Consider the following 21,935-nt stretch of genomic DNA (forward strand, 5'->3'; position numbering starts at 1 on the left):
CCCCGCGTCGGGCTCTGAGCTGATGGCTCGGAGCCTGGAGCCTGTTTCCGATTCTGTGTCTCCCTCTCTCTCTGTCCCTCCCCCGTTCATGCTCTGTCTCTCTCTGTCCCAAAAAATAAATAAAAAACGTTGAAAAAAATTTAAAAAAAAAGAAAATTTAAAGGAGGGAAAAGAAGCCTTCCCAAATGAAGTTTCCAAAAACTTGGGAAGGGAGTTTATAACAAAATCTGTAGTTATGCGGTATCACTTATTTTTAAACATTTTTTCATAAATTTTTAAAATCTATAATTCACGTAAAAATGTGGAAATAAAATGTGGGTCTATAGCAATTACCCTCCTTCCAGCAAGATTCTGAATTTTCCTTTGCTCGGATCCCCCTTTAAAGGTAGCCCTTCTGGTAGTGGAACGTCCGCCCCACCGGACCCTGACCCCTGGGAGGTACAGACTGACGCTGCCCGCCAGGGACACCTCCCTACGTCCCCGAACTTCGACCCGGGTCCACCAGGAAGCGCGAGCCCGAGGAGACGGGAGAGCCATCCGCACTTGCGGTTTTCTCGCGGTTACCTCGGCAGCGCTCCTCGCGATGTGAAAGCTGGAGCTTTTGAAGAGCCCCACCACCTTCACCTGCAGCGGCTGCTCGGGCGGTGACTTCGAGCAGTATGGGGCCGGCCTCGGCCCGCGCTGCAGCTGGCTAGCCATGGCGGCGCTGGGGGACTGCTCCGAGCACAAACACTGCGCGTCGCCAGGGCAACCGTGCGGCCCCGCCCCCGTCGCCTGCTGGGAGGAAGGACGCGAGGGGGAGGGCGGCGACGGGCGGGTCTTTTCTCAACTTTGCGCCTGTTGCTGCTGAGCCGGGCGAGAGGCGAGAGGGCTCGCGGGCGGCTGAGGCCAGGGGCGGAGTTTCCGCGCGAAGGGACGGAGAACTCCGTGTCCCGTGTGCCTCCACTCGGCTGGCCGCCCGCCCGAACTCCTCTCTGGTATCCCCCCTCAGGGACCTCGCGCGCGGCCCTCGCCTCCCGGCAGCGCCCAACTTCGCAGCAGATCGCCTTTCCGGGTGGGTTGGCAGCCAGTGGGGCGGTTGCCCGGGTAACGCGGATTCGGACCCGGCCCCAGGGCCTGCGCGGCGCGGGCTGGGAGGCCGCGGCCTGGGAGGCCGCGGCCTTCGAGGGCGCGCGGGGCGGAGCCGACCACCTGTGCGCGCCGCCCCGGGAGGAGGTGCCGCCCGCTCGCCCCCGCCCCCGCCGCGGCCGTCGCCAGGGAGGCAGCGCCGTCGCGTGCCCCCGGACCGCTCGCCATGAAGCCCAACTTCTCTCTGCGACTGAGGATCTTTAACCTCAATTGTTGGTGAGAGCGCCCGCGGGGTGGGCCGGGGGCCACAGCTGCATTCGCACCCACAGTCTGAGGGAGGAGGCCTTCCTCACATCCGGGCCACGGCTCCACCGTGCCCTAAGGTGTCCGGGTCCGGGGGGCATCCGCATCTCCAGGCCCGCACCTGGTCCCAGCTCCGGTGGTGCACGGAGAAGCGGAGCGCCTCCAGCCGTCACCTCCCCCCACCCTTCTCGTCCTCAGGGGCATTCCCTACTTGAGCAAGCACCGGGGTGACCGCGTGAAGCGCCTGGGAGACTTTCTAAACATGGAAAGCTTCGACCTAGCTCTCCTGGAAGAGGTGGGCAGGGCAGAACTGGTGTGGAACCCTGGCTGGGACGGGGGCGACTGGGGGCGCAGGAGAGGACTTTTCCCCGGGGTGGGGGAGGGGGGGGGGAGACAGGCAGGCATCCTCACCCCTTCCCTCAGGTGTGGAGTGAGCAGGACTTCCAGTACCTGAGACAGAAGCTGTTGCCTACCTACCCTGCCGCACACTACTTCAGGAGGTGAGAAACCTTCCTGTCTGGAAGTCTGTTCTCAGACCTGGAAGCTCTTGGCCCTGCCAGCCCCTCCCTATCCCACCTGCACCCTCCTCCGACTTCCCGAGTCCTCTCCTCTGTGTGGGTGCAGGGCTAGGTGGAACCAGGAAGATCCTATCTCTTCAGCCCATCCCAGCCTTACCCAGTCACACTCCATTGTATCACCCCACAAAGGCTGTTGCTTTGAGATTTCCTCTGGTGCTGATCTCAGCAACAGAGTGAGGAAAAAGTAGCTGATACAAGCTGGGTGACCAGGGAGAAGAGAGCTGGGTATTTCTCTTCCTGCTTTTCTGGCTGTTAACCAGAACTTGGTTTACAGTGGCGTCATTGGCAGTGGCCTCTGCGTCTTCTCCAAACATCCAATTCAGGAATTCACCCAGCACGTCTACACCCTCAATGGGTACCCCTACATGGTAAGCCTTAGATCAGATTTCTTCCACCACCCTCTCCCACCCCCCAGTACCACACGGTAAAGGAGGCAGCCTTTCTTGGGCTGCAGGAACGGGCAGAAGGAGGGTGGCAGTGCCCTGAGTTCTAGCTCCCTCCTGCCTGCAGATCCATCATGGAGACTGGTTCTGTGGGAAGGCTGTGGGTCTGCTGGTGCTTCATCTAAGTGGATTGGTACTCAATGCCTACGTGACCCATGTGAGTGAAGCTGGCGGGGCTGGGACAGGTGGCCTGGTCCTGGGAGGGAGAGATGGGACTCCTCTGGTTGGGCTTCCTGGGGGTGAGGTGTGGGGGCAGGATCTCCTAAGGTCAGTAGGCAAGGTTTGCCCATCTTTTAACCAAGTATCATGCCAAGTAACAGACACCAGCATGATTCAGACCTGTCTTTGGGACCCCCTGTCTCAACTGCTATAATCTGACCTATCTTGCTCAGCTCCATGCCGAGTACAATCGACAGAAGGACATCTACCTAGCACATCGTGTGGCCCAAGCTTGGGAACTGGCCCAGTTCATCCAGTGTGTGAGCCTGGGCTTGACAGGGGAAGTGGGATGGGGTCAGGGGTTGAGGGGTGGCCAGGGCCCCACTTCTAGGTGGGCACAGCTGGTCAGGAGAGAACTCCTGCCTCACCAACCTGGTTCCCCCAGCCACACATCCAAGAAGGCCGATGTGGTTCTATTGTGTGGGGACCTTAACTTGCACCCGAAGGACCTGGGCTGCCGCCTGCTGAAGGAGTGGACAGGGCTGCATGATGCCTACCTTGAGACCCGGGACTTCAAGGTGAGGACCTGCCTGATAATTTCCATGTCTACACCCCCAGCTTCTCTCCTCCTCCTCCCCTGTGTCCTAGCATGAACCACTTATTCGCCTAGGGCTCTGAAGAAGGCTGTACGATGGTACCTGAGAACTGCTACGTTAATCAGAGGGAGTTACAGTCATTTCCCTTTGGCATCCGCATTGACTATGTGCTATATAAGGTCAGGCCTCTCCCATCAATGTGTCTTCACCCACTGTGTCACTGTCTTTCACCAGCTTGTGCTAATCTTTTGTCCATCTGGTCTAGTCGTAGATTACTGATGGCTTGAGAATGGGAAGAGGGCCTCAAATATGTTCCTCTCTGGCCCTTACTTTTCCTAGGCAGTTTCTGGGTTCTACATCTCCTGTAAGACTCTGAGAACCACTACTGGCCGTGATCCTCACAGTGGCACCCCCCTCTCTGATCATGAGGCCCTGATGGCTACTCTCTGTGTGAGACACAGCCCCCCCCAGCACACCCCCAGCCCTACTCATGGTAAGACACCCCCACCCTCTCCCCAGGTCCCTCCCCACCATAAGGCGGCTCCTCCACTCTGACCCTCTCTCTCCTGCCCCACTACCCTGCCTTGTTCTAGGACCAGCAGAAAGGTCACAGTTGATCAGTGTGTTAAAGGAGGCCTGGGCAGAGCTGGACCTTGGCATGGCTCAAGCTCGCTGGTGGGGCACCTTCGCCGGCTACGTGATTGGTCTAGGGCTGCTCCTTCTGGCATTGCTGTGTGCTCTGGCAGCCGGGGGAGGGGTCAGGGAGGTTGCCATAATGCTCTGGACTCCCAGTGTAGGACTGCTGTTGGGGGCAGGTGCAGTCTACCTCTTCCACGTGCAGGAGGCCAAGGGCTTATCTAGGGCCCGGGCTGAGCTCCAGCATATGCTGGGAAGGGCAAGGGAGGCCCACGACCTGGACCCAGAGTCTCAGGCAGCCCTGTTCCTGGGACAGCAGGAGGGGGACAGATCTGAGGAACAATAAAGCTTGACACTTTTGTGGCTCTGTGTTTTTGTTGTAGAAGCAGTGATTGGGGTCAAGGGTCGGTCAGTGTGACTATCATAATATAAACTGTCAGGCTCCTATTCATCTGCCCTGCCTGCATCTCACCTGCAGGCAGCCTTAGGCCTGTGTGTGACAGGAATATTTTTATTGTAAACAATGAGGCCCCTCCCAGGCAGCCCAGATGAACAGGGTGGCATAGTCCTCGGGTGAGGTGGTCTTCCTAATAGGGAAGAGGGCAGGCAGCCCCCCCACCCCCACCCCCCACTTCTAGCCCTGGGCCCCCGGCTCCGAGGCCAGCTCACTGAGCCTGCATTCCTCCTGGAAGCGGATAAGTGCATCTCGCTGGTTCACCACATCCAGCAGCTTCCTCAGGACCTGGTCCTCAGCCTGCCGGTCAGCAGGGGTCTTCAGGAATTCTGAAGAAGAAGACAAAGCTTAGAGAACAGGGAACCGGACAGGGAGGCAGGAAAGGCACAACCTAATACTGGCCTATGTGACTTCCACAACTAGGTAGGGTAAGTTTCCTCATCTGTAAAATGAGGAAGAGCACTGTAAAAAAAAACAACAGTGGTTTTCTAGCCTTGTTTAGTAGTAGCACCATTTTTATTTTAGTTTAGATTGATTGGTTTGTATATATACATATATATGATACATATGTATACATGTAATATGTAATTATATATATGTGTGTGTACACATATACATATGTATGTATGTACATATGTAATTTCCATACTCAACGTGGGGTTCAAACTCATGACCTCGAGATCAAGAGTTGCACGTTCTTCCACCTGAGGCAGCCAGGCACCCCAGCAGCAGCACCATTTTTAAAAGCAATCTTACATAAAAGCCTAATTGTGCAGCCCTGATTGAACTGAAGGCAGAGTAGGGGCTTGAAGCCCCATTCTCTGGCTTCCTCCTGAAATGTTTCAGAGGCACTCAGACTAGAGGACCACATTGCTTGATCAGTGTCTGAGGTCACAAGGCTGCAAACACCAGCCTCATGATGTCCGCCTCTCTCTACACCCCACCTACCTTCCCGGTTCATGTAGCCTCGTAGCTCCTGGTCCAGCTGCCACTGTTGGTCCTCAAGTTTCAGCTCCTGCACCCTGTGGAGGGCAGAGATTGAAGAGGCACGGCTGTCCCAGGTGCCCAAGTTGCTGGCTGGGGTCTGGCTACTGCCACTGTCCCCACCCCCTTCCCCTTACGTGATCATGAGCTCAGCCTCCTCCGCCACTAGGCTGTTTTTCTTCTCAACGAGCTGTAGCAGCTGTTCTAGCCACAGTGTCTTTTGCTGTTCTGGGGATGCTGATGGGAAGGAAGAGTGGGGGGTGGTGGTCAGGCAGTCCCTAACCAGGGTCACAGGTGTCAGGGGCATGAGGAGTGGAGTCTGCTGGAAGCAGGGCCTGGTGGTGTGAGGGACTGCTGGGGCTGAATGCACGGCTAGGAGGCAGAGGGGTGTCCCAGCTTGTTCTTCCTATCTTTACTCACTGCTCTGGCTTCTCAGGGCCAGCTCCAGCTTCATGCCCTCAGCCTCCAGCTCCCTTAGAGCGGTCTCAATTTCATTTAGTCGCCGCTGGACAGCCTGAGGGGTGCAAGACAGGAGGCCCAGGAGTCTTTGGATTGTTCAAGAAAGAGCACCGGAGAAAGTCTGATCCCACGTCAGAACTCCGACCCTATCAGAAATTCTGCAAACCCCTAGACCCCTCACCTGGGCCTTGCAGAACCGCTTCATCTCTTCCTCCCTAGCATGGCGCAGCAGGGTCCGACGCCATGTTGGGTACTTGCTCATGGTGCCTGAGTTCTTGGCCAAGATCTTCAGAGCCTATGGCAGGGTCAGGCCGGTCAGGGGTAGGGCCTGGCCCCACTGTTGGATAGGGGCTGGGGAAGCTTTGTTTGGAAGGGATCAAAGCTTCCTGAGCTGGAGGTAAGTAGGGTAAGTTCTGGTAGAAAAGATAAGAGGCTTAGAGACTGGAGTCACAGTAGGTGAGAAGACATTCTGAGAAACTGGCTCAAAGGAGGGGGCATTCTATAGGTTTTTCCTGTGGTGGGCTGTGGGGCATATTTGGTGGATGTGTGCTGGCTTCAGTGGAATAGGTGGCCAGGTTCCTCCTACTCACCTGCTCTGTGTCTGAGTCCAAAGTCACAGTTTCCTCTTCCTCTGTTTCTTCCTCACTGGAGGAGGGACTCTGTTCCTCCTCTTCCTCCATAGCCACAGGAACTGAACAGAGTAGACATGGTGTGGGCCCCACACCTCCCTTTCGATTCCCCAGCATTCCCCTTTCGGGAATCCCAGTACCACCCATGGCATCCCCACCCTGGGTGTGCGTGTCTGGGCAAAGCAGTCACCTTGAGGGCTCTGGACTGGCATTCCCCAGCCTACGAAGCTGCCTTCCAGGGCCTGGCGGGCCACGGCAAGGCAGGTGCGGGGAGGCTTGGGTGGGGGCTCCAGTTCCGGGTCAGGGGTGAGATTAAGGGAGGACAGCTGCTGGCGTTCCGGGCTGGAGAGGCGGATCCGCTGACGGGTAGGCCGGCTGGTGCTTGGGACAGGACCAGTCCCCTCCTGGGGGGTGACAGAAGCTGAGGGCCCTGATGGCATGCTGTTTTCATCAGGTGTGGGGAGGTCCTGGAAAAGCCACCATGTAGTCTGGTCAGTGATCTGCCCATTGTGGAGTTTTGAGGCTGCCCCTTTAGATAAATGTGGGTTCTGGCATTCATTCACTTATGCCATTTACTGCAACGGGTCAGGCAGTGTTCTAAACATTTCAGATAAATCAATAAGTAAAATAAAAAACCCTACCTTCATGGAGCTTTTTTTCTGGAGAACATCCAGTTACCCCCAGCAAAGTTAGCTGGGGCTTAGATCCCTTTACTGTTTCCCACACTCCCAACAGTTTCACAGCTTTTACCTGATTCTCAGGGCCTTGGTCACTGCCATCCTCTTTGTGGCCTGTCTGGGGCAGGTGCTGGAGGCAGTAGAAATGTCCTGGGAAGGGTGGAGGAGGGGAGAAGACATAAGATGTAGGCAGCCCAATGCCCAGATACTCAGTTTATCAGGGAAGGCGGGGGTGGCAGGACTCTGGATTTGCAGGTGAATTTCTGCTGGTGTCCTGGTTCCTTAGAACCCCACATTTAGAGATTTGGAGGGGACAGAGGAGACCTTAAACCCAGGGGAACTCAAGTGCCATCTTGAGCCTGTTGCCACCTCATGCCCAGTACCCTACTTCCCCTGCAGTTTCAAGATCCTTGCCCTCAGGCAGGGACAGGCCCAAAGTGTCTGTGGAGATCTCCCACGCCAACTTACCATCTCCTGGGTGCTGCTCATAGCCCCCTGGCCACAGTGTGGCCTCACAGGTATGGCAGCGGAAGCAGCTCCGATGAAAGAAACGGCCGTCAGCACAGAGGCGTTCCAGGATGTAGAGGTGTTCCCCACAAAGTGCACACAAGTCCCCAGCACCAGCCTGCACCGAACCCCAGACCACAGGGTCAGCTGGAGTTGAGGCCAGCAGCAAAGATCTTCCCGATCCTTGAAACACCCCTCCTTGCCCTCCCCAGGCCTCTGCCTGCAGACAGGGCCCCCTTTCTCACCTCTTGGTGTTGGGGTGGGGGTGTCAGGGGTACACCAGCCTCTGGGACAGGTGGCTCCTCAGTACTTGGGGTCTTAGCATCTACCTAAGGAGGTAAGTGTTCGGGCAGGGAGGTAGAGGGGCTGGAGAGTGGCTGTATGCAGAGAATAGAAAGGGCTGGAAAAGAAGCAAGACAGGAAGGGAACCCAGATGTGGGGGGGGGGGGAGGTGGGGGTGGGTTACAGGGCATGGGGTAGGGAGCAAGACATGGGGGGACAGAACATAGGACAGGACCCAGGGAATACAGCAGGGGACTGTCTAGCCCCTACATGCATTTACCTCCAGGCGCGGCTTCTTGCCACCAGTATCCTCCCCATTTTCCTGCAACAAGTCCTACACTCTAAGCATGGGAGCTCTGAGCCCCCAGCCCTCCCCCGATTCTGAACGTCCTCCCATCACCCCAAGGATTCCCACTAGCAACGCACTGCCCAGCTGCAACCCTGCCCAGACTCCCCACCTGGGCACGGGTCCGCTGCAGGGTCCTGTGCAGTTTGCCAAGGAATAGCACAGCACTGGAAGTCCCCAGAGAGCTTTGAGTGACAGAGCCTGTCAGCACGGATGGGAAACCAAAACTGGACCTCCGGAACAGACCGTTACAGTCCAGTCCAGGGTATGTCTCCCAGCTGTCCCTCGGAGGGTGCCTTCCCCACCTCCTTCCCACCCACCTACCCTCCAGGCTACCTGGGTTGTGGGGCATGCTCTTGAAGGCACTGTGGAAGTGGCTGAGGTAGGCGATGAGGCCCAGCGGGTCGCTCCCTGTCACCACTGCCTTTGCGGACAGCACGGGCGTGATGCCCAGCTCATGTTCTGCCATCCTCAGTGCCCAAGCAGTTGCTTCCAGGGCCTCCAACCCCTGCAGCTCTGAGGGCTCCCTGTGGGATGTCGGGGAGAAAAGCCAATGGGAGACCAGAACCTGACCCCATCGAAGCGGGAGAGGATGGGGAGAGGGCAGCAGGCAGGGGCTGGTGGGGTGTAAAGGGAGCATAGGGCATGGGGGGGATGATTCTCTTCTGTACACACCCCCTCCCGCTCCCCACCCGCCCAGTGACGTCTTTCTGGCCTGGGTGGGGGCGGGGTGCTCCACCACTCACAAACCTCCCCTACTGAATGCACTGGACTCTCACGAGACTCAGGCAGGGAAGTGACGTGAGCAGAAGGACTACCAGAAAGTGGCGGTCCTGGGACTCAACTGCGTAACTCCTACACAGTGGTCTCCCCACCAGTCCACACTGCCTGAGGTGGAAGGAGGAACAGAGGCATGAAAGAGCGATGGACTGCCAGGGACCCCTGAGCCCAATTTGCAACTCACAGCAGGCCGGGCCGCAGCCGGTGCACCAGGGCACACAGAGCCAGCCCGTCAGCCCAGGAGGAAGACAAGTCGGTGACATGGACACCTGGGTACCCAGCCGTCTGCTCCTGGCACCAGCGTAGCAATTCCTCCTGGGTGCCTGTCGACCCTGAGAGAGGAGGCTGTGCTGTGCTGAAGGGCCCTGGCTCAAAGGCAACCCGGGTGATGGGCACAGGGGTCAGTATGGGAGGTGGAGGCAGGACCCACCCCTGCAGGGGCACCAACTTAGTGCTCACTGAGCATCACTGTTTTCCTCCCAATTTTCTCTTCTTGGAATAAAGTGATGAATTAGGTGCAACCACTGCTAAGCACAGAGGGCAGGAGGCTACAAACTGGGGGACATGGGGGGTCCAGAGACTCAAAGGGAGGGCAGGTCTGGGTCTGCAAGGCTGGAAGGGCAGCACGGCTGCCATCAGCCACTCTGGCTGTCGGGGCAGTAGCAGTTGCTGAAATACTGATATCGTGCACACAGACTGGCAAGCGGTTACTGCTCGGTGCCCTGCTGCCTCTCCACTCTGCAGGAGGCCCCCAGACGTCCCCACCATCGGCCGTGTCCCAGTGCTCTGCTCCCAGCCTAAGGCTGCAAACTGTGCTGATGGCTGGTGCTTGCACCACACTGGGTGGTAAATATTTGGGACACTGCCTCCGGAGGAGAGCTTGCTCACCTGTGGCTGGCTTTCCTCCATCTATCTTGTCACTCTTCCTCCTCACAGGCTCCTTGGCCAGCACGTCATACAGGTCTCGTACCTAAGGCAGCCCCTTTCAGGTCTCAAGGCAGGCTGACAGTCTCAAGGCAGCCTCAGCCCAGTGGGGAGGGGCCTGCTTGGGGTAGGGCTCACCCACAGGGGCAGTGACAGGGCAGGCCTGGAGTCTGGTAGGTACCAGGGGGTCTGACCTGATTGGGAGTCACGGCCCGGAGGTTCAGGTTGGGGTAGCGGGTGGCTGGGTCCAGCCCATACTGGGCCACGTTGCGGTGCATGTTGTCTGGGGACGTCTGTGAGAGGAGCTGGTACAAGCTCTCCCTGGGGGAGTAAGTGCAAAGGCAAGGGCACAAGTGGGAGCACGAATCAGCACCCATCTCTCAAGAACTACCAGGCCTTTCTTTATCCTCTTGCCCATGCCCCCCACCCTATTCCCCCAGCACCCCCACCCTCTTCCTGATCCTAGTCCTATTTCTACCCCTGCCCTTCCCACCCCCCAACTCAGGCCTCACCGCTCTGCCAACACTTCTAGGGGCCCAGCACCCTCTGCCCACCGCTTCACCATCCAGGCGGCATCAAAGGCTGCCAAAAAGCCCCGAGCCACTCCAGTGCCCAGGGGCCAGAAGGGCTGCAGGGTCAGAAAGAAAGGAAATGGTTCGGTGAGAGTCCGCTAGGAGTCCCAAGCCCAGGTGCCCCCAAAATCATAGCTGAGGGGACCACACATCACACCAAGCAGCCCTCGCTCCTCACCACAAAGAGCAAACCTTTTTTTACCCCCTCCTTCCCAGGAGGCAACCTTCCTCTCCCAACCATGGAGCCCCTGTGCCTCCTTACAAGGAGTGGCTGTTTCTGGAAGTCCCTCCTCCTCCCCCAATCAGGGACCCCTGACCTCCTCACCTCCACCAGGCAGTCCCCCACCAGCCCCAGCAACACGCGGGCACCGTGCTTCTCCTGCACTCGAGCAGAACTCTCTGCCCGCATCATGCTTGTGAAGTCAAAGGCAGAGATGTCAGGCCGCCCGTGGGCGTCCTTGGCAAACTCCAGCTTCCCGAGCTTGCCATTGGTGGCGAAGTCAGCAGCTGCCCGGACAAAGTGCTGCAGAGCCTCGGGCACCACATTGGCACTGCCCAGCAGGCGGTCAGTGTCTGGCCAGTCCTACAGGACAGATCAGAACCAGCAGGGTCAACTGGGCAGCCCATCCCCTTGGGCGGAGAAGGTGCACATACGGAGGCCCTAAGACAGTGCTTCCTCAGACTATATAGCAGCTGAAGACTGAGCTGGACCAGAATGCGAACATCCTGCCTCCCATCCTCCAGCCCCTTCCTCAGCACTCACCCTGCTAGGGGGCTCCCAAGCCCCACCCTGCCCTCAAGGCCTCGTACCATTACTGTTATCGTGCACTTGCTTTGGACTGAGTTCTGAACTTCTCAGGCTGTTTCCCCATCATTTAGAGATGACATACCTAACTTCTCAAGGTACTTATGAGAATTTAGGCGAGAAAATCCATATAAAATTCTCAACACAGTACCTAGCACATAGTAGGTTTTCAACTAGTTCATTCAGCAAATAGTCACTGAGTGCTGACTACACACCAGGCACCCTTCAAAGCCCTAGGAATCATCAGCAAACAAAAAGGACAAAGAGACAAAACCCCTGCCCTCATGGAGTTTACACATGTAGTTCCATGACTGGTACAGGGGATGGGAATAGGATTCAGGTTGCCATGGAAATCCCAGGGCAGAAGAGCTCGTTGTGGAGAAAATGTCAGGGCACAGGCAGAAGAGGACAGGCTCCCTCCTCCACACCAGGGGGCAACACTGTGTCCAGGGCTGGCCTCTACCTCTCAGGGCCCACTGCCCAGACCCTCCCTGCCAGGGCCCGGGCCCCACCTGACGCAGCACCCCCAGCCGCAGCAGGCACTGCTTCTTGGCTGTCATCACAAAATAGTGGGTGTCATCCTTGTAGTACACAATGTTCTCCAGATCAATGCCTGTGGGTTGGGTGGGGGGGAGGACAAAACAAAGGGAGGTGTGTCTCCTTATCCTGTGTCACCTCTCCAAACACCTCAGCCATGCTTGACCTCTGAGAGCTGGGATCACAGCTTAGACTGCAGTGGGTGTCCCCTGCACACAGGCCCGTGAGTTCTGGTGGCACGATGGATGAACCATCTGTCCTGGGCCTGGGAGGCCTGAGGACTTGGGAGTAAAGAGAGAAACTTGGACGGGTGGCAGCTAGGAGACCTGCACCATGCTTGCAGATGAGAGCCAGGCTTCTCAAACTGGGGTGTGTACACCCCAGGGAGGCATGGCATTGCAAAGCCAAAGTACATCTAAAGCATTTTCTGGAAGCACCACTTTCACTTTTAATCTATATCATTTTTATGTTAAATCATACATAAAGAGGAGCGCCTGGGTGGCTCAGTCAGTTAAGCATCCGACTCTTGATTTTGGCTCAGGTCATGATCTCACGGTTCGTGAGTCAAAGCCCTGTGTTGGGCTCTGCGCTGACGGCACAGAACCTGCTTGAGATTCTCTCTCTCCCTCTCTGCCCCTCCCCTGCTCATGTTCTTTCTCTCTCAAGTAAATAAAACTTTTTTAAAAATTAAAAAAAAAAATCATATATAATGAAGCACAAAGCAAAAGCCCATGCATTTGTGAGAGATTTCCGACTTATCATGCTGGATGGCCAAGCGGGGCTATGCCTACTGAATCACCCGGGGCACAGGTCCTTTGCTGCCACGACCACAAAGTTGGAAAGTGTGGGATTACCTGGACTGAGAACAGGGTGGGCAGGGAGAGGAAGGAGCCAGCCCACAGACAGCCAGAGGGAGGGGAGATCTTACAGGGGGAGGTCCCAACCTGTTGCTTTGAGCAGGCTCTGGAAGAAGCTCTGGTTGTAGATCCTGGCCACACCGCTGATCTCGGGCACCTGCGTCTCTTCCACCGTTCGCCCGTTCACAAAGTTGGCCGTGATGCCAATGGCCAGTTTGCCACGCATTTCCCTCACTGTGAAGCCTAGAAGTGGACGCAAGTGGAGGTAGGTGCGTATTGGCAACAGAATGAGCAGTATGATAGCCTAGAAAGGCCCAGGAGGAGCCCAAGATGCTGACTTCTTTGAGGGAAAGGACCACTCACCTTCCGGGACAAATTTACCTCCAGCAGCAGAGATGAGGACATCAAATTCATAGTTTGCCAGTTGGGCTGGGGGGCTGGGCCGGAGCTGGGCACGCCAGCCACAACCTGGGGCAGGAGGTATGAGAGGCACAAAGGTGTGGAAGTCTGAAGGGGCCCCTACATTCCCAGGACAAGCCAGTGAAACAAATGCATAAGGTGCTTTGCAGTTTATGGTTTAGCAAGCAATGACACGCTATCAAATTACACCTTTACAACAATGTGGAAAGTAGCTGAGGAAGGACATATTGTACAGATGTTCAAAATGAGGTTCAGTGTGGTTTGTACACGGCCACACTATAGCAAGGGTGACCCAGTGACTCTCAACCCCATCCTTTTTCTTCCACTGACCAAAATACCCTTGGCAGATGGGAGTCTTGGGAGCAGAGAAATACTTACCCTTTTTGGGAGGGGGCTGGAGGCCAATGAAAGTGACACCCCAATGAATTTCTACCCCCAGGAGTAATGCCACTTTCAACAAAAGCAGCTGAAGCTGTCGGATGCCTGGAAGAAAGAGGAGATTAAGACCAGAGACCCCAGGGCCACACAACCCCACCCCCCCACCCCCCAGCACTAGTGTTCTCCTGGTCAGAGCTGGAAAAGGTCTTGGAGATCACTCAGTTCAACTGCCCATTTTACAGATGAGGAACCTGAGTCCTTCAGGTCACCTGGCTGAAGGGAATCTTGTCCACTCGGCCTCTTGGCTGTCTGTCCCAGCAGCCCCCCACTGTCTCTAGACCCAGGCTCACCCGCCCCTCTAGGACACCACGTGGTGCTCACTGATGTGGTCCAGGGTGCCTGTGCAGAAGCGCCCATAGAACTTCTTGGCGCCGAGTGCTCTCAGGTCATGGATGGTGAAGGGCCAGAGGTGGAGCACGTTGTGGCGAGAGAACTTGGTGCGCTTTTCCACCAGCACCACACGGGCCCCCAGCAGTGCCAGCTCCACAGCAGCCCGCAGCCCACAAGGTCCCGCGCCCACCACCAGGCACTGTGAACACACAAGGCAATACGGGCATGGCATCCCATCTCCCTCCTCTGACCCCCCCTTCCCCAATTGTCCAAGCCCCTTCCCTGGCAGTGCATATCCACCTTGGTGCTGGCACAAGCCCGGCCCTGCTGGTAGTCAGGCTGGCCTGCTCGCTTGTCCAGCTTGGCCCACAGCGATTTGGCACTCCAGTAGTTGAGCTGGGCCTTGATCTTGTGATATTGGGGTAGCCCCCCACCGGGCTCTATCCCTAGGGCCCCGCAGAGCCCCTGGAAGCTGCTCAGCACATCCTGGCACAGCTGGGCCTGCAGGAAGCTCTCGAAGTGGGCATGTGCTGGGTTGGTGGAGGTGGGTGAAGCCATGAGGCCCCTGACGCTCCCAGGGACCGGAGCAGCTGAACAGAGGCAGGCGGCTGCTGGAGAGAAGGAGGGAAGAGAAGGGGAAGAGGCTGGAGGAAGGACGAAAGGAGAAGGATGGGGAGGAGAAAAAAGCAGGCTGATGTCCTCAGGGGGCTCTGGGTCCACCCCTGATTGGCTCTGCTCCTTTCTCCCAGCCCACTCCCAATCTGCTCCAGAGACAATTGCTATCCTTCCACCCCAAGGATTTCACTCCAAGTGAAATTTGCCAAATTTGGAAATGAGAAATCAGCAGTTTTAGGCACAGCAGGCGGGCGGGAAGACAGGGAATCTTCAGCTCAGCTTTCCTTTCCAGGGAACTCCAATCTCCCCTCCATCTCTGGGGCGCTGGGAGCAGGAATTCTCATCCTGCCTTTATGAGGCCCTGGAAGCTGGGCGTGGGAGAATTTCTCTGACGTGGAGAGGGCAGGCAGCCCAGAGGGAGAGTCCTCCTTGCAGACAGGGACAAACCTAATACCTGCCATCCCAGCCACAGAGCACACCGACTGCCCCCATCTCACCCCTTGCCTCCCTGTGCGGGCGCCCCTCCATGACCTCAGTGCCTCGCTGGGTGTGGGGTGTGTCTTATGCCAGGAACAAAGTTTTCCTCCTTAGCACTCGTGATTGCCTCCTGAAGAGGGGGAGGCAGCCTCTAACTGCGTAGGTTCCACTTTCCTCCCCGCCAAACCACCTCAACAGCCGGAGGATGTTGCGACTGACTGGGGTGAGGGAAGATTAGGTCTATTTGACTCACTGTGGTCAAAACACTTCCCCTGTGACTGGCTGCTGCTCCAGTGGGCCTCGCGGCCGGTGGGGGGTGGGGGTGACAGCCGGATTCCCTCTTCCCAGCTTCTTCCCACTCGCACCGAGGCCCCGCCCCATTCCCCCGTGCGCCCCGGGCGCGCTCTCCCAGGAATCTCCCCAGACAAGGCCTCTCTTTGTCCCCCTCTCCCTCGCTCGGGCCCCCACACAACTTGAAGGATGTCGAGGGGGCCTTCTCACGCTGGGGCTGGGAGAAAGAAGAGGGTACAGAGGACGGGGCTGCCCCCGGGGAAATTAGGTGGCATCAATAGGGACATGTCCTCAGAGATGATCCCCTCCCCCGAACCCACTCGGCCACTCTACCGGTCCCAGCTTGAGCCCAGCGGACCAGGCCGAGGCAGGAGAAAGAAACTAAAGTTACCCGCTGCGTGTCACCTGGACGCGGGCAGCCGGAAAAGGCAAAGGTCTCTCTTGGGGGTAGGGGAAATGGAAGGAGGAAGATCTCAGCAAATGCGTACAGAAGGGGCGACTCAGCCTTCAAACGCCAGGACAAAGGATGTGCCAGGGGCGGAGCAGTGTGGAAGGATGGAGAGGGAGCTGGACCACTGGCACTGGGCGGGGAGGGGGGGCATCCACGCTCTGGACGATAAAGTCTGGAGAGGAACTGAGCAGGGCGGGGGGCGAGGGGAGACGGCGGGGACCCGCCAGGCGGAGTTCCCGAGCGCCCAGGATCGTATTTCCCCGGAAGCGAGCCCCACCCTCACCCCCCGCGGGCAGGGGGCGCACAGCTGGCTCAGCTGGACAACTTACCGGGCCTCTCACGAGCCGGGAGGGGCCGCTTCCTGCCCGGCGGGCGTCCCGGGGGTGGGTGGGACGGCGGGGGCGGAGGAAGGGGAGGTGAAGGAGACGCAACGGGAAAGCGGCGGACGCGGGGCGCCGCGCCGGCTGCGCGGGGCAGGGGAGTTCGGCGGGGTAAGAGCTTTGGCGCCGGGCGCGCGGCCCGTGAGCCTTTATTCGCGCCTCATTAGCATCTCATTACCCCGCGATCTGGGGCCCGGGCGGCCCAGGGCCCGCCCACGCCTGCAGGGTGGTGCCCGAGGGCGTGGCGCTGCGGATGCCCCGTTCCGCTTGGGGGTCGGAGACCCGGGCGGGGCTGGCTGGGACTGAGAAGTTCGGGGTCTGCGCCGCCCGGCGCCCGACAGCGCACCGCGGCCTCCATCCCGGTCCCCGCGTCTGCAGAGCTAGCCGTTCCCGGGCAGGCGAGGCCACCCACCCTTGAGCCGTACCAACTCTTCGAGCGGCTTCTGAGCGCCGGGCGGATAGGGCGCTAGGGCTGGGCAAGAAGTTTGCAGAAGCTGGCGGGTCCGTAGGTGGCGCCGGAACGTCTGTGCTCTCTTCACCTCTCCTACCAGGAGAGCCATGGCCCGGGCGCCCCACGATGGATCCAGGCTTAGGGTCCGCCACGCCCTGCGACAAGTCTGTCCCAAGACCCGGGCTGAGGACAATGGGCACGGATTGAAGTCCGGGGAACCTGGCAGTCTGCAGCTTCAACAAGCGGCTTGAGAAGTGAGAGAGCAAGAGGGTCTTGGTGGGGGGTGGGGGTGTCGTTAGACCACTACTAAAGGGGAAAAGGAGGGGTGTGTGGGAGAGAGGCTAGATCCCCAGTGTTAAAAGCAGGCTTTGGAGTGAGGACCTGCAGAACTGTCAATGCTGAAAAGGGCTTGAGAGTCCTTTGGGATCAACTTCCTCATATTCCTGATAAGGAAAACAGGGCTGAATGTGAAGGCACCCGCGGTCATTCAACGAATTAAATATACATCAATTCTCATTTATTGAGCAGCTACTATGGGTATAACCATAATTTCAGTGATCAAAACAGTCCCATTTTACTGGAAAAGAGACTGAGGGTCACAGAGACTCTTTGTCCTGCAACATGTTACACAGCAAGTGACAGAGCTAGTATGGGGCCCAGGTGTGTTTGGGCTCCACCACACCAGTGTGGATGCAACGTGACAGATGAAAGCCTGGCATCATACGAAGCTGTTTCTTGTTTAGAGGAAATGACACGGTTATGTGAGAAATACTCACAAAACAGAGGAATAAATGGGAGGGTCCCTCTCCTTGAGATCCAGGGACCAGAAAGAGCTGGGTGCCCTGTGGTTCTCCCTCTTTATTCTCTCTTTGCTTTCCTCTGGAAACCCTCAGAGACCCAGTAAGACCTGAACACTCACTGCTCCCGGCTCTAGCTAAGAGGCAGGCAAGGGAAGGGGCGCCTGGGTGGCGCAGTCGGTTAAGCGTCCGACTTCAGCCAGGTCACGATCTCACGGTCCGTGAGTTCGAGCCCCGCGTCAGGCTCTGGGCTGATGGCTCGGAGCCTGGAGTCTGTTTCCGATTCTGTGTCTCCCTCTCTCTCTGCCCCTCCCCCGTTCATGCTCTGTCTCTCTCTGTCCCAAAAATAAATAAAAAACGTTGAAAAAAAAATTAAAAAAAAAAAAAAAAGAGGCAGGCAAGGGAAGGGAGGCAAGGGGAAATGCCTGCTCTCTGCCAGAAGACGCAGGGAATTCAGCCAGGTCACACTCAGGAAACTAGGGCAGCCTCCCAGCCGGGCCCTTCCTAGCTCTTGAGTATGACTCGTTATTTGGCTTGAAATGAATGTGCCAAAAATTAGACACACCCATATTTAAATACACAGTGTAAAAAGTATTCTTAAGTCCACTATAAATGGGTTACCAGGCTTTTAGAACCGTCCCATGTCCCTTTTATTAGCAGATGGTAAAAAACTGGTCGCTCCAACTTAGTGTATTTGCAAAGGCCCCACAGGATCTAGCCCTTAATTCAATGACTTTGCTGTTGCAGCCAGAAAGGATTATGTGGCCCTCTGAATGATAAATGGTAAAATTTGCCTTTAAAAGATCACAGAACAATAATGACTCCAGTGCTAAAAATCTGCTGACTCGGAGTTTCACTTTCTGCTAATTAAAGATACACACTGGAGCATAAAGCAGTGGGTAATATACTTACTGATCTGTAATCCAGAAGCTCTTGGTCAGATTCCAGCTTTGCTTCACCAGCTTAGTGTGACCTTGAAAAAGTCACCAACCACCATGCTTCAGCCTTATCATTTCTAAATGAAGGCAGTTTAATTACTCAACCCCCTCGGCTCATTTCAATTCTAAAATGTTGGTGACCCTAAGAAATGTACAGAGACTAGAAGGCCCAGACTCCAAGCCATGAAGACAGGATCTCTTTCCTCTAATCCATATCATGTTCTGTGTCCCAGCAGTGCCTTCCCTCACACTGTAGGTGACGTATCTCAGCCACCTTGTAATATGACCTTGTACCTATAGGTCTGTGAGGTCACACAACACACCCACGGTCCTGGTCCAGGAGCTATGGCTGCAGTGTGACGGGCAGACACATTTCCTGATATAAACATAATTATGAACTGGGTGCAAAGTGTAGAGTGCTGTGAACAGATATGACAGGGTGGCTTGACTGAAATTAGTCAGGGAAGGTCTCCCTGAGGAAGTGACACACTGAATTCAGACAGCTGAGCAGACATCACAGTAGGTGCAGAAACCTTTCAAGGCCTGAGAAACCACCCGCCTCCAGCTTTTAAGGCAGGAAATTGGTGAATGTTTGGGGAACAGCAAGGGAGACAGTGGCTAGAAGTGAGAATGGGGAAGAGGCCCAAGAGGAAGCTGCATCTCAGATTTTATTCTGAGTGCAGTGGGAAACTGCAGAAGGATTTGAAGCAGAGACATGATCATATTTGCCTTAATAACACAATATCCATTCATTGACCGAGACGCTGCTAAAGGCACAATGGTAAGCCCAAATAGATCACCACCACTTCCAGTGGAGAAAGCGGCGGAGGGGGAGGAGCAGAAAGGGTCAGTTAGGCCTTGGCAGGAACCCAAGCAAGAGGATGTGACGGTACAACAGGGGGGATGGGAGCAGTGGATGGATTCAAAACCGTTTGAGGCAAAACTGACTTATGTGGGGATGGCTGGGGCATATAGCAGGAGACGAGGGCCCTGTCAAGAATGGCTTCCGGCTTTCTCTCTCAGCTGACAAGAGTGACTGAACCGCATATTTGGGTCCCTCATTCATTTCTACTCTTCCTTGCAAACTTGATTCCTCTATATGCTGCTTTCTCTTCCGGTACGGTCTCCAGAGGTGAAAACATGCTGATTTTATACACCAAGATAACACAGGGGACAAAGGTTAAAAATACAAACAGGCTCAGGATTAAATATTTTCCTGTGTTTTTGTTAATGAGCACTTTTACACTTCAAACACTAAGATTATAGATAAAACTTGTCCAGAAGCCATTTAATCATGAGAGGGAGATTTAAAAAATGTGGAGTTTTAACTCCAATTTAGCCTAAGAGAAGCTTCAGTTTAACCCTGCATCCAACAAGGATAAAAGTAACATGAACTAAAACCAAAAGTCAAACTATTCTTTAGGAGTATCTTCAAATCTGTATTTTAAATGATCCAATGGACATGAAGATATTAATCTATGGATACTAAAATTCAAAATAAATGATAAATCCATACTCTGAGACCAACAAAGTTAGTTCCCTGACTTGACCCTGGCTCCGATTTTTCCCTTTCTTTCAGATGTTAAAAAAAAAAAAAAAAGGCTATGATCTCTTGCTAATGTTACCTAAAATGTGTTCAAGTTCCTACATTTTGTGTTGAAAGTATGATTGACCTTTAGTTTAAAAGCTCTCCCAGTGTGGTACCTTTCACGTGAGAATGATTCTAAATACAGTGTGTGTATGTGTATATACATGTACATACTTAGTACATGTATGTATATATTATATATATTATAGCCAACAAAAGTGTTTGTTGCTTAATTACATGCAAAAAATTTGAAAGTTACATCATCTATCACAGTGACATTACTGTTTCTTTTAGAGGTCATTCCTTGACACCTGATGTTTACAAAAGGCAAGGGGAATTTTTAGAGGTCACTCCAAGCCTGCTGTTTACAAAAGAGTTTTCTTTCAATTTTTAAGAATTTAGGCTTATTTTAGGAGCCCCTGGGTGGCTCAGTCAGTTAAACGTCTGACTCTTAATTTTGGCTCAGGTCATGATCTCATGAGACTGAGCCCTATGTTGGCTTCTGTGCTGACAGTGCAGAGCCTGCTTGGGATTCCCTCTCCCCCATTTTCTGTCCCTCCCCCACTTGTGTGCGTGTGGTCTCTCAAAATAAGTAAACATTAAAAAAAAAATTTAGGGGCGCCTGGGTGGCGCAGTCGGTTGAGCGTCCGACTTCAGCCAGGTCACGATCTCACGGTCCGTGAGTTCCAGCCCCGCGTCAGGCTCTGGGCTGATGGCTCGGAGCCTGGAGCCTGTTTCCGATTCTGTGTCTCCCTCTCTCTCTGCCCCTCCCCCGTTCATGCTCTGTCTCTCTCTGTCCCAAAAAAAATAAATAAACGTTGAAAAAAAAAAAAATTAAAAAAAAAATTTAGTCTTAATTTAGTCTGAAAAGTGAGGGTGATAACTCACCTCAATACTTAACAAATAAGGGTAGCAAAAAGTCAAACAAGTCCGCCCTACACATAAACTATCCTTAGTCAGGAGTTCGAAAAAAGGGCTCACGGAGGCTCATGTTAGTTAAGACATTTTCACATCAGCAGTAACTTTCATGGACTTGGTAAATTTCTATTAAGTTTTTAAACCAATAGTGGTAAAATACTAATATAAGTATTAATGTGGTAGTCGTTTCTATAGGAGAAAGACTATACACCTTTTACAATTATTGTTTTATGTAAAACGTCTGATCGTGCTAAAATGTCAGACACAGATCAATTTTTAAGTAAGTTCTACACCCATCCTGGGGCTTGACCTCATAGACCCCAAGATCGAGAGTCGTATGCTCTATCGACTGAGACTGCCAGGGGCCCCAGATCCTCAATTTTAGCCAAAAACCTTCCATTACATCAAGCAGATCGTACGTGAAGAGAAATTCAGTTTCAATTTCAAAAGACTGGTGATAGTTAAGCCCATCTGGCGGAAGCAGCGTAGTGCTGTGCAGCAGTTCTGGCTTTGCCAATTACTGTGTGACCATGGACTTCATCAGTTAGGGCCTCTATGTTCTCATCTGTAAAATAGGCATAGTAATATTACTTAGCTCATACAAATGTCATGAAGATTAAGTAAAATAGGAATGTTGCTTCAGATAGGCTATAGGTGCATCCCAGACACTGCTCATTCCAGGTGCCAATTATCTTGGGCAGAATTGTGTCCCCCCCACCAAATTCACGTGGATGGCCTAACCCCCAGTACCTCAGAATGTGACTGTGTGGGAATAGGGCCTTTAATGAGGTAACTAAGTGAAAATGTGGTCATTAGGATTAGGGTGGGCTCTAATCCAACACTGGTGTCCTTGTAAGATTAGGACAAAACACACAGAGGGAAGACCATGCAAAGACAGGGAGGAAAAGATAGTCAGGAGGCCTCAGAAGAAACCAACCCTGCCCACACCTTGATCTTGGACTTTTAGCCTCCAGAACTGAGAAAACAGATCTCTGTTGCTTTCAGCACCCAGTCCATAGTATTTGTTATGGCAGCCCCAGCAAGCAAATATGCCAGTCCTGGCCCGAGGGCACTGGAGTCCCCGAATTGCAAGGTGCTGCATAAATCCTACTTTGTGAGCCACGACACAAAAGAACGTTGAGGAGCACCAAGGTACAGACCTAAGACACTTGGCTTCAGTCCTGGCCTATAGTATAAAGGCTCAATATGTGGCAGATATTATTATCCAATTCATGAAAACCTAGA

General features: G+C 54.7%; 3 protein-coding genes across 12 annotated transcripts in view; 1 reads left to right on the top strand and 2 right to left on the bottom strand.

The window, feature by feature from the left end:
* PPIL6 (peptidylprolyl isomerase like 6) overlaps positions 1–709 on the bottom strand; it is a 33,397-nt gene extending 32,688 nt beyond the window's left edge. For both annotated transcript variants that reach the window (XM_030316124.1, XM_030316123.1), the window contains exon 1: positions 565–709. In XM_030316124.1, coding sequence (XP_030171984.1) covers positions 565–699 — 135 coding nt within the window. In that variant the 5' untranslated portion in view covers positions 700–709. The remainder of the gene's footprint in view (positions 1–564) is intronic.
* Positions 710–1,258: 549 nt separating this feature from the next.
* On the top strand, positions 1,259–4,146 carry SMPD2 (sphingomyelin phosphodiesterase 2). Of its 3 annotated transcripts, XM_030316121.1 has the most exons (10): positions 1,259–1,344; positions 1,570–1,666; positions 1,795–1,871; positions 2,224–2,317; positions 2,460–2,549; positions 2,785–2,867; positions 2,997–3,129; positions 3,222–3,326; positions 3,487–3,640; positions 3,741–4,146. In XM_030316121.1, the coding sequence occupies exons 1-10, from the start codon at positions 1,295–1,297 to the stop codon at positions 4,127–4,129; spliced, it is 1,272 nt and encodes a 423-aa protein (XP_030171981.1). In that variant the 5' UTR covers positions 1,259–1,294; the 3' UTR covers positions 4,130–4,146. The 3 variants fall into 3 exon arrangements, with proteins under 3 accessions (XP_030171981.1, XP_030171980.1, XP_030171982.1); XM_030316120.1 differs by having other exon boundaries at positions 2,785–3,129; XM_030316122.1 differs by lacking the exons at positions 1,259–1,344; positions 1,795–1,871 and having other exon boundaries at positions 1,580–1,666; positions 2,785–3,129.
* An 86-nt stretch (positions 4,147–4,232) lies between these two features.
* On the bottom strand, positions 4,233–16,137 carry MICAL1 (microtubule associated monooxygenase, calponin and LIM domain containing 1). Of its 7 annotated transcripts, none has more exons than XM_030316113.1 (25): positions 15,948–16,137; positions 14,085–14,428; positions 13,776–13,983; positions 13,395–13,499; positions 12,960–13,064; positions 12,684–12,839; positions 11,715–11,815; positions 10,723–10,980; positions 10,338–10,453; positions 10,020–10,146; positions 9,790–9,871; positions 9,086–9,266; positions 8,458–8,648; positions 8,234–8,322; positions 8,056–8,109; positions 7,739–7,822; positions 7,455–7,611; positions 7,060–7,136; positions 6,500–6,776; positions 6,271–6,371; positions 5,862–5,975; positions 5,642–5,735; positions 5,359–5,458; positions 5,186–5,259; positions 4,233–4,566 (listed from the first exon to the last, which is right to left on the bottom strand). In XM_030316113.1, the coding sequence occupies exons 2-25, from the start codon at positions 14,340–14,342 to the stop codon at positions 4,418–4,420; spliced, it is 3,258 nt and encodes a 1,085-aa protein (XP_030171973.1). In that variant the 5' UTR covers positions 14,343–14,428; positions 15,948–16,137; the 3' UTR covers positions 4,233–4,417. The 7 variants fall into 7 exon arrangements, with proteins under 7 accessions (XP_030171973.1, XP_030171969.1, XP_030171970.1 ...); XM_030316109.1 differs by having other exon boundaries at positions 14,085–14,395; positions 15,948–16,031; XM_030316110.1 differs by having other exon boundaries at positions 14,085–14,392; positions 15,948–16,029.
* Between the last annotated feature and the right edge of the window lie 5,798 nt (positions 16,138–21,935).

The sequence above is a fragment of the Lynx canadensis genome, chromosome B2 (assembly GCF_007474595.2).
Source record: "Lynx canadensis isolate LIC74 chromosome B2, mLynCan4.pri.v2, whole genome shotgun sequence".
NCBI lineage: Eukaryota > Metazoa > Chordata > Mammalia > Carnivora > Felidae > Lynx > Lynx canadensis.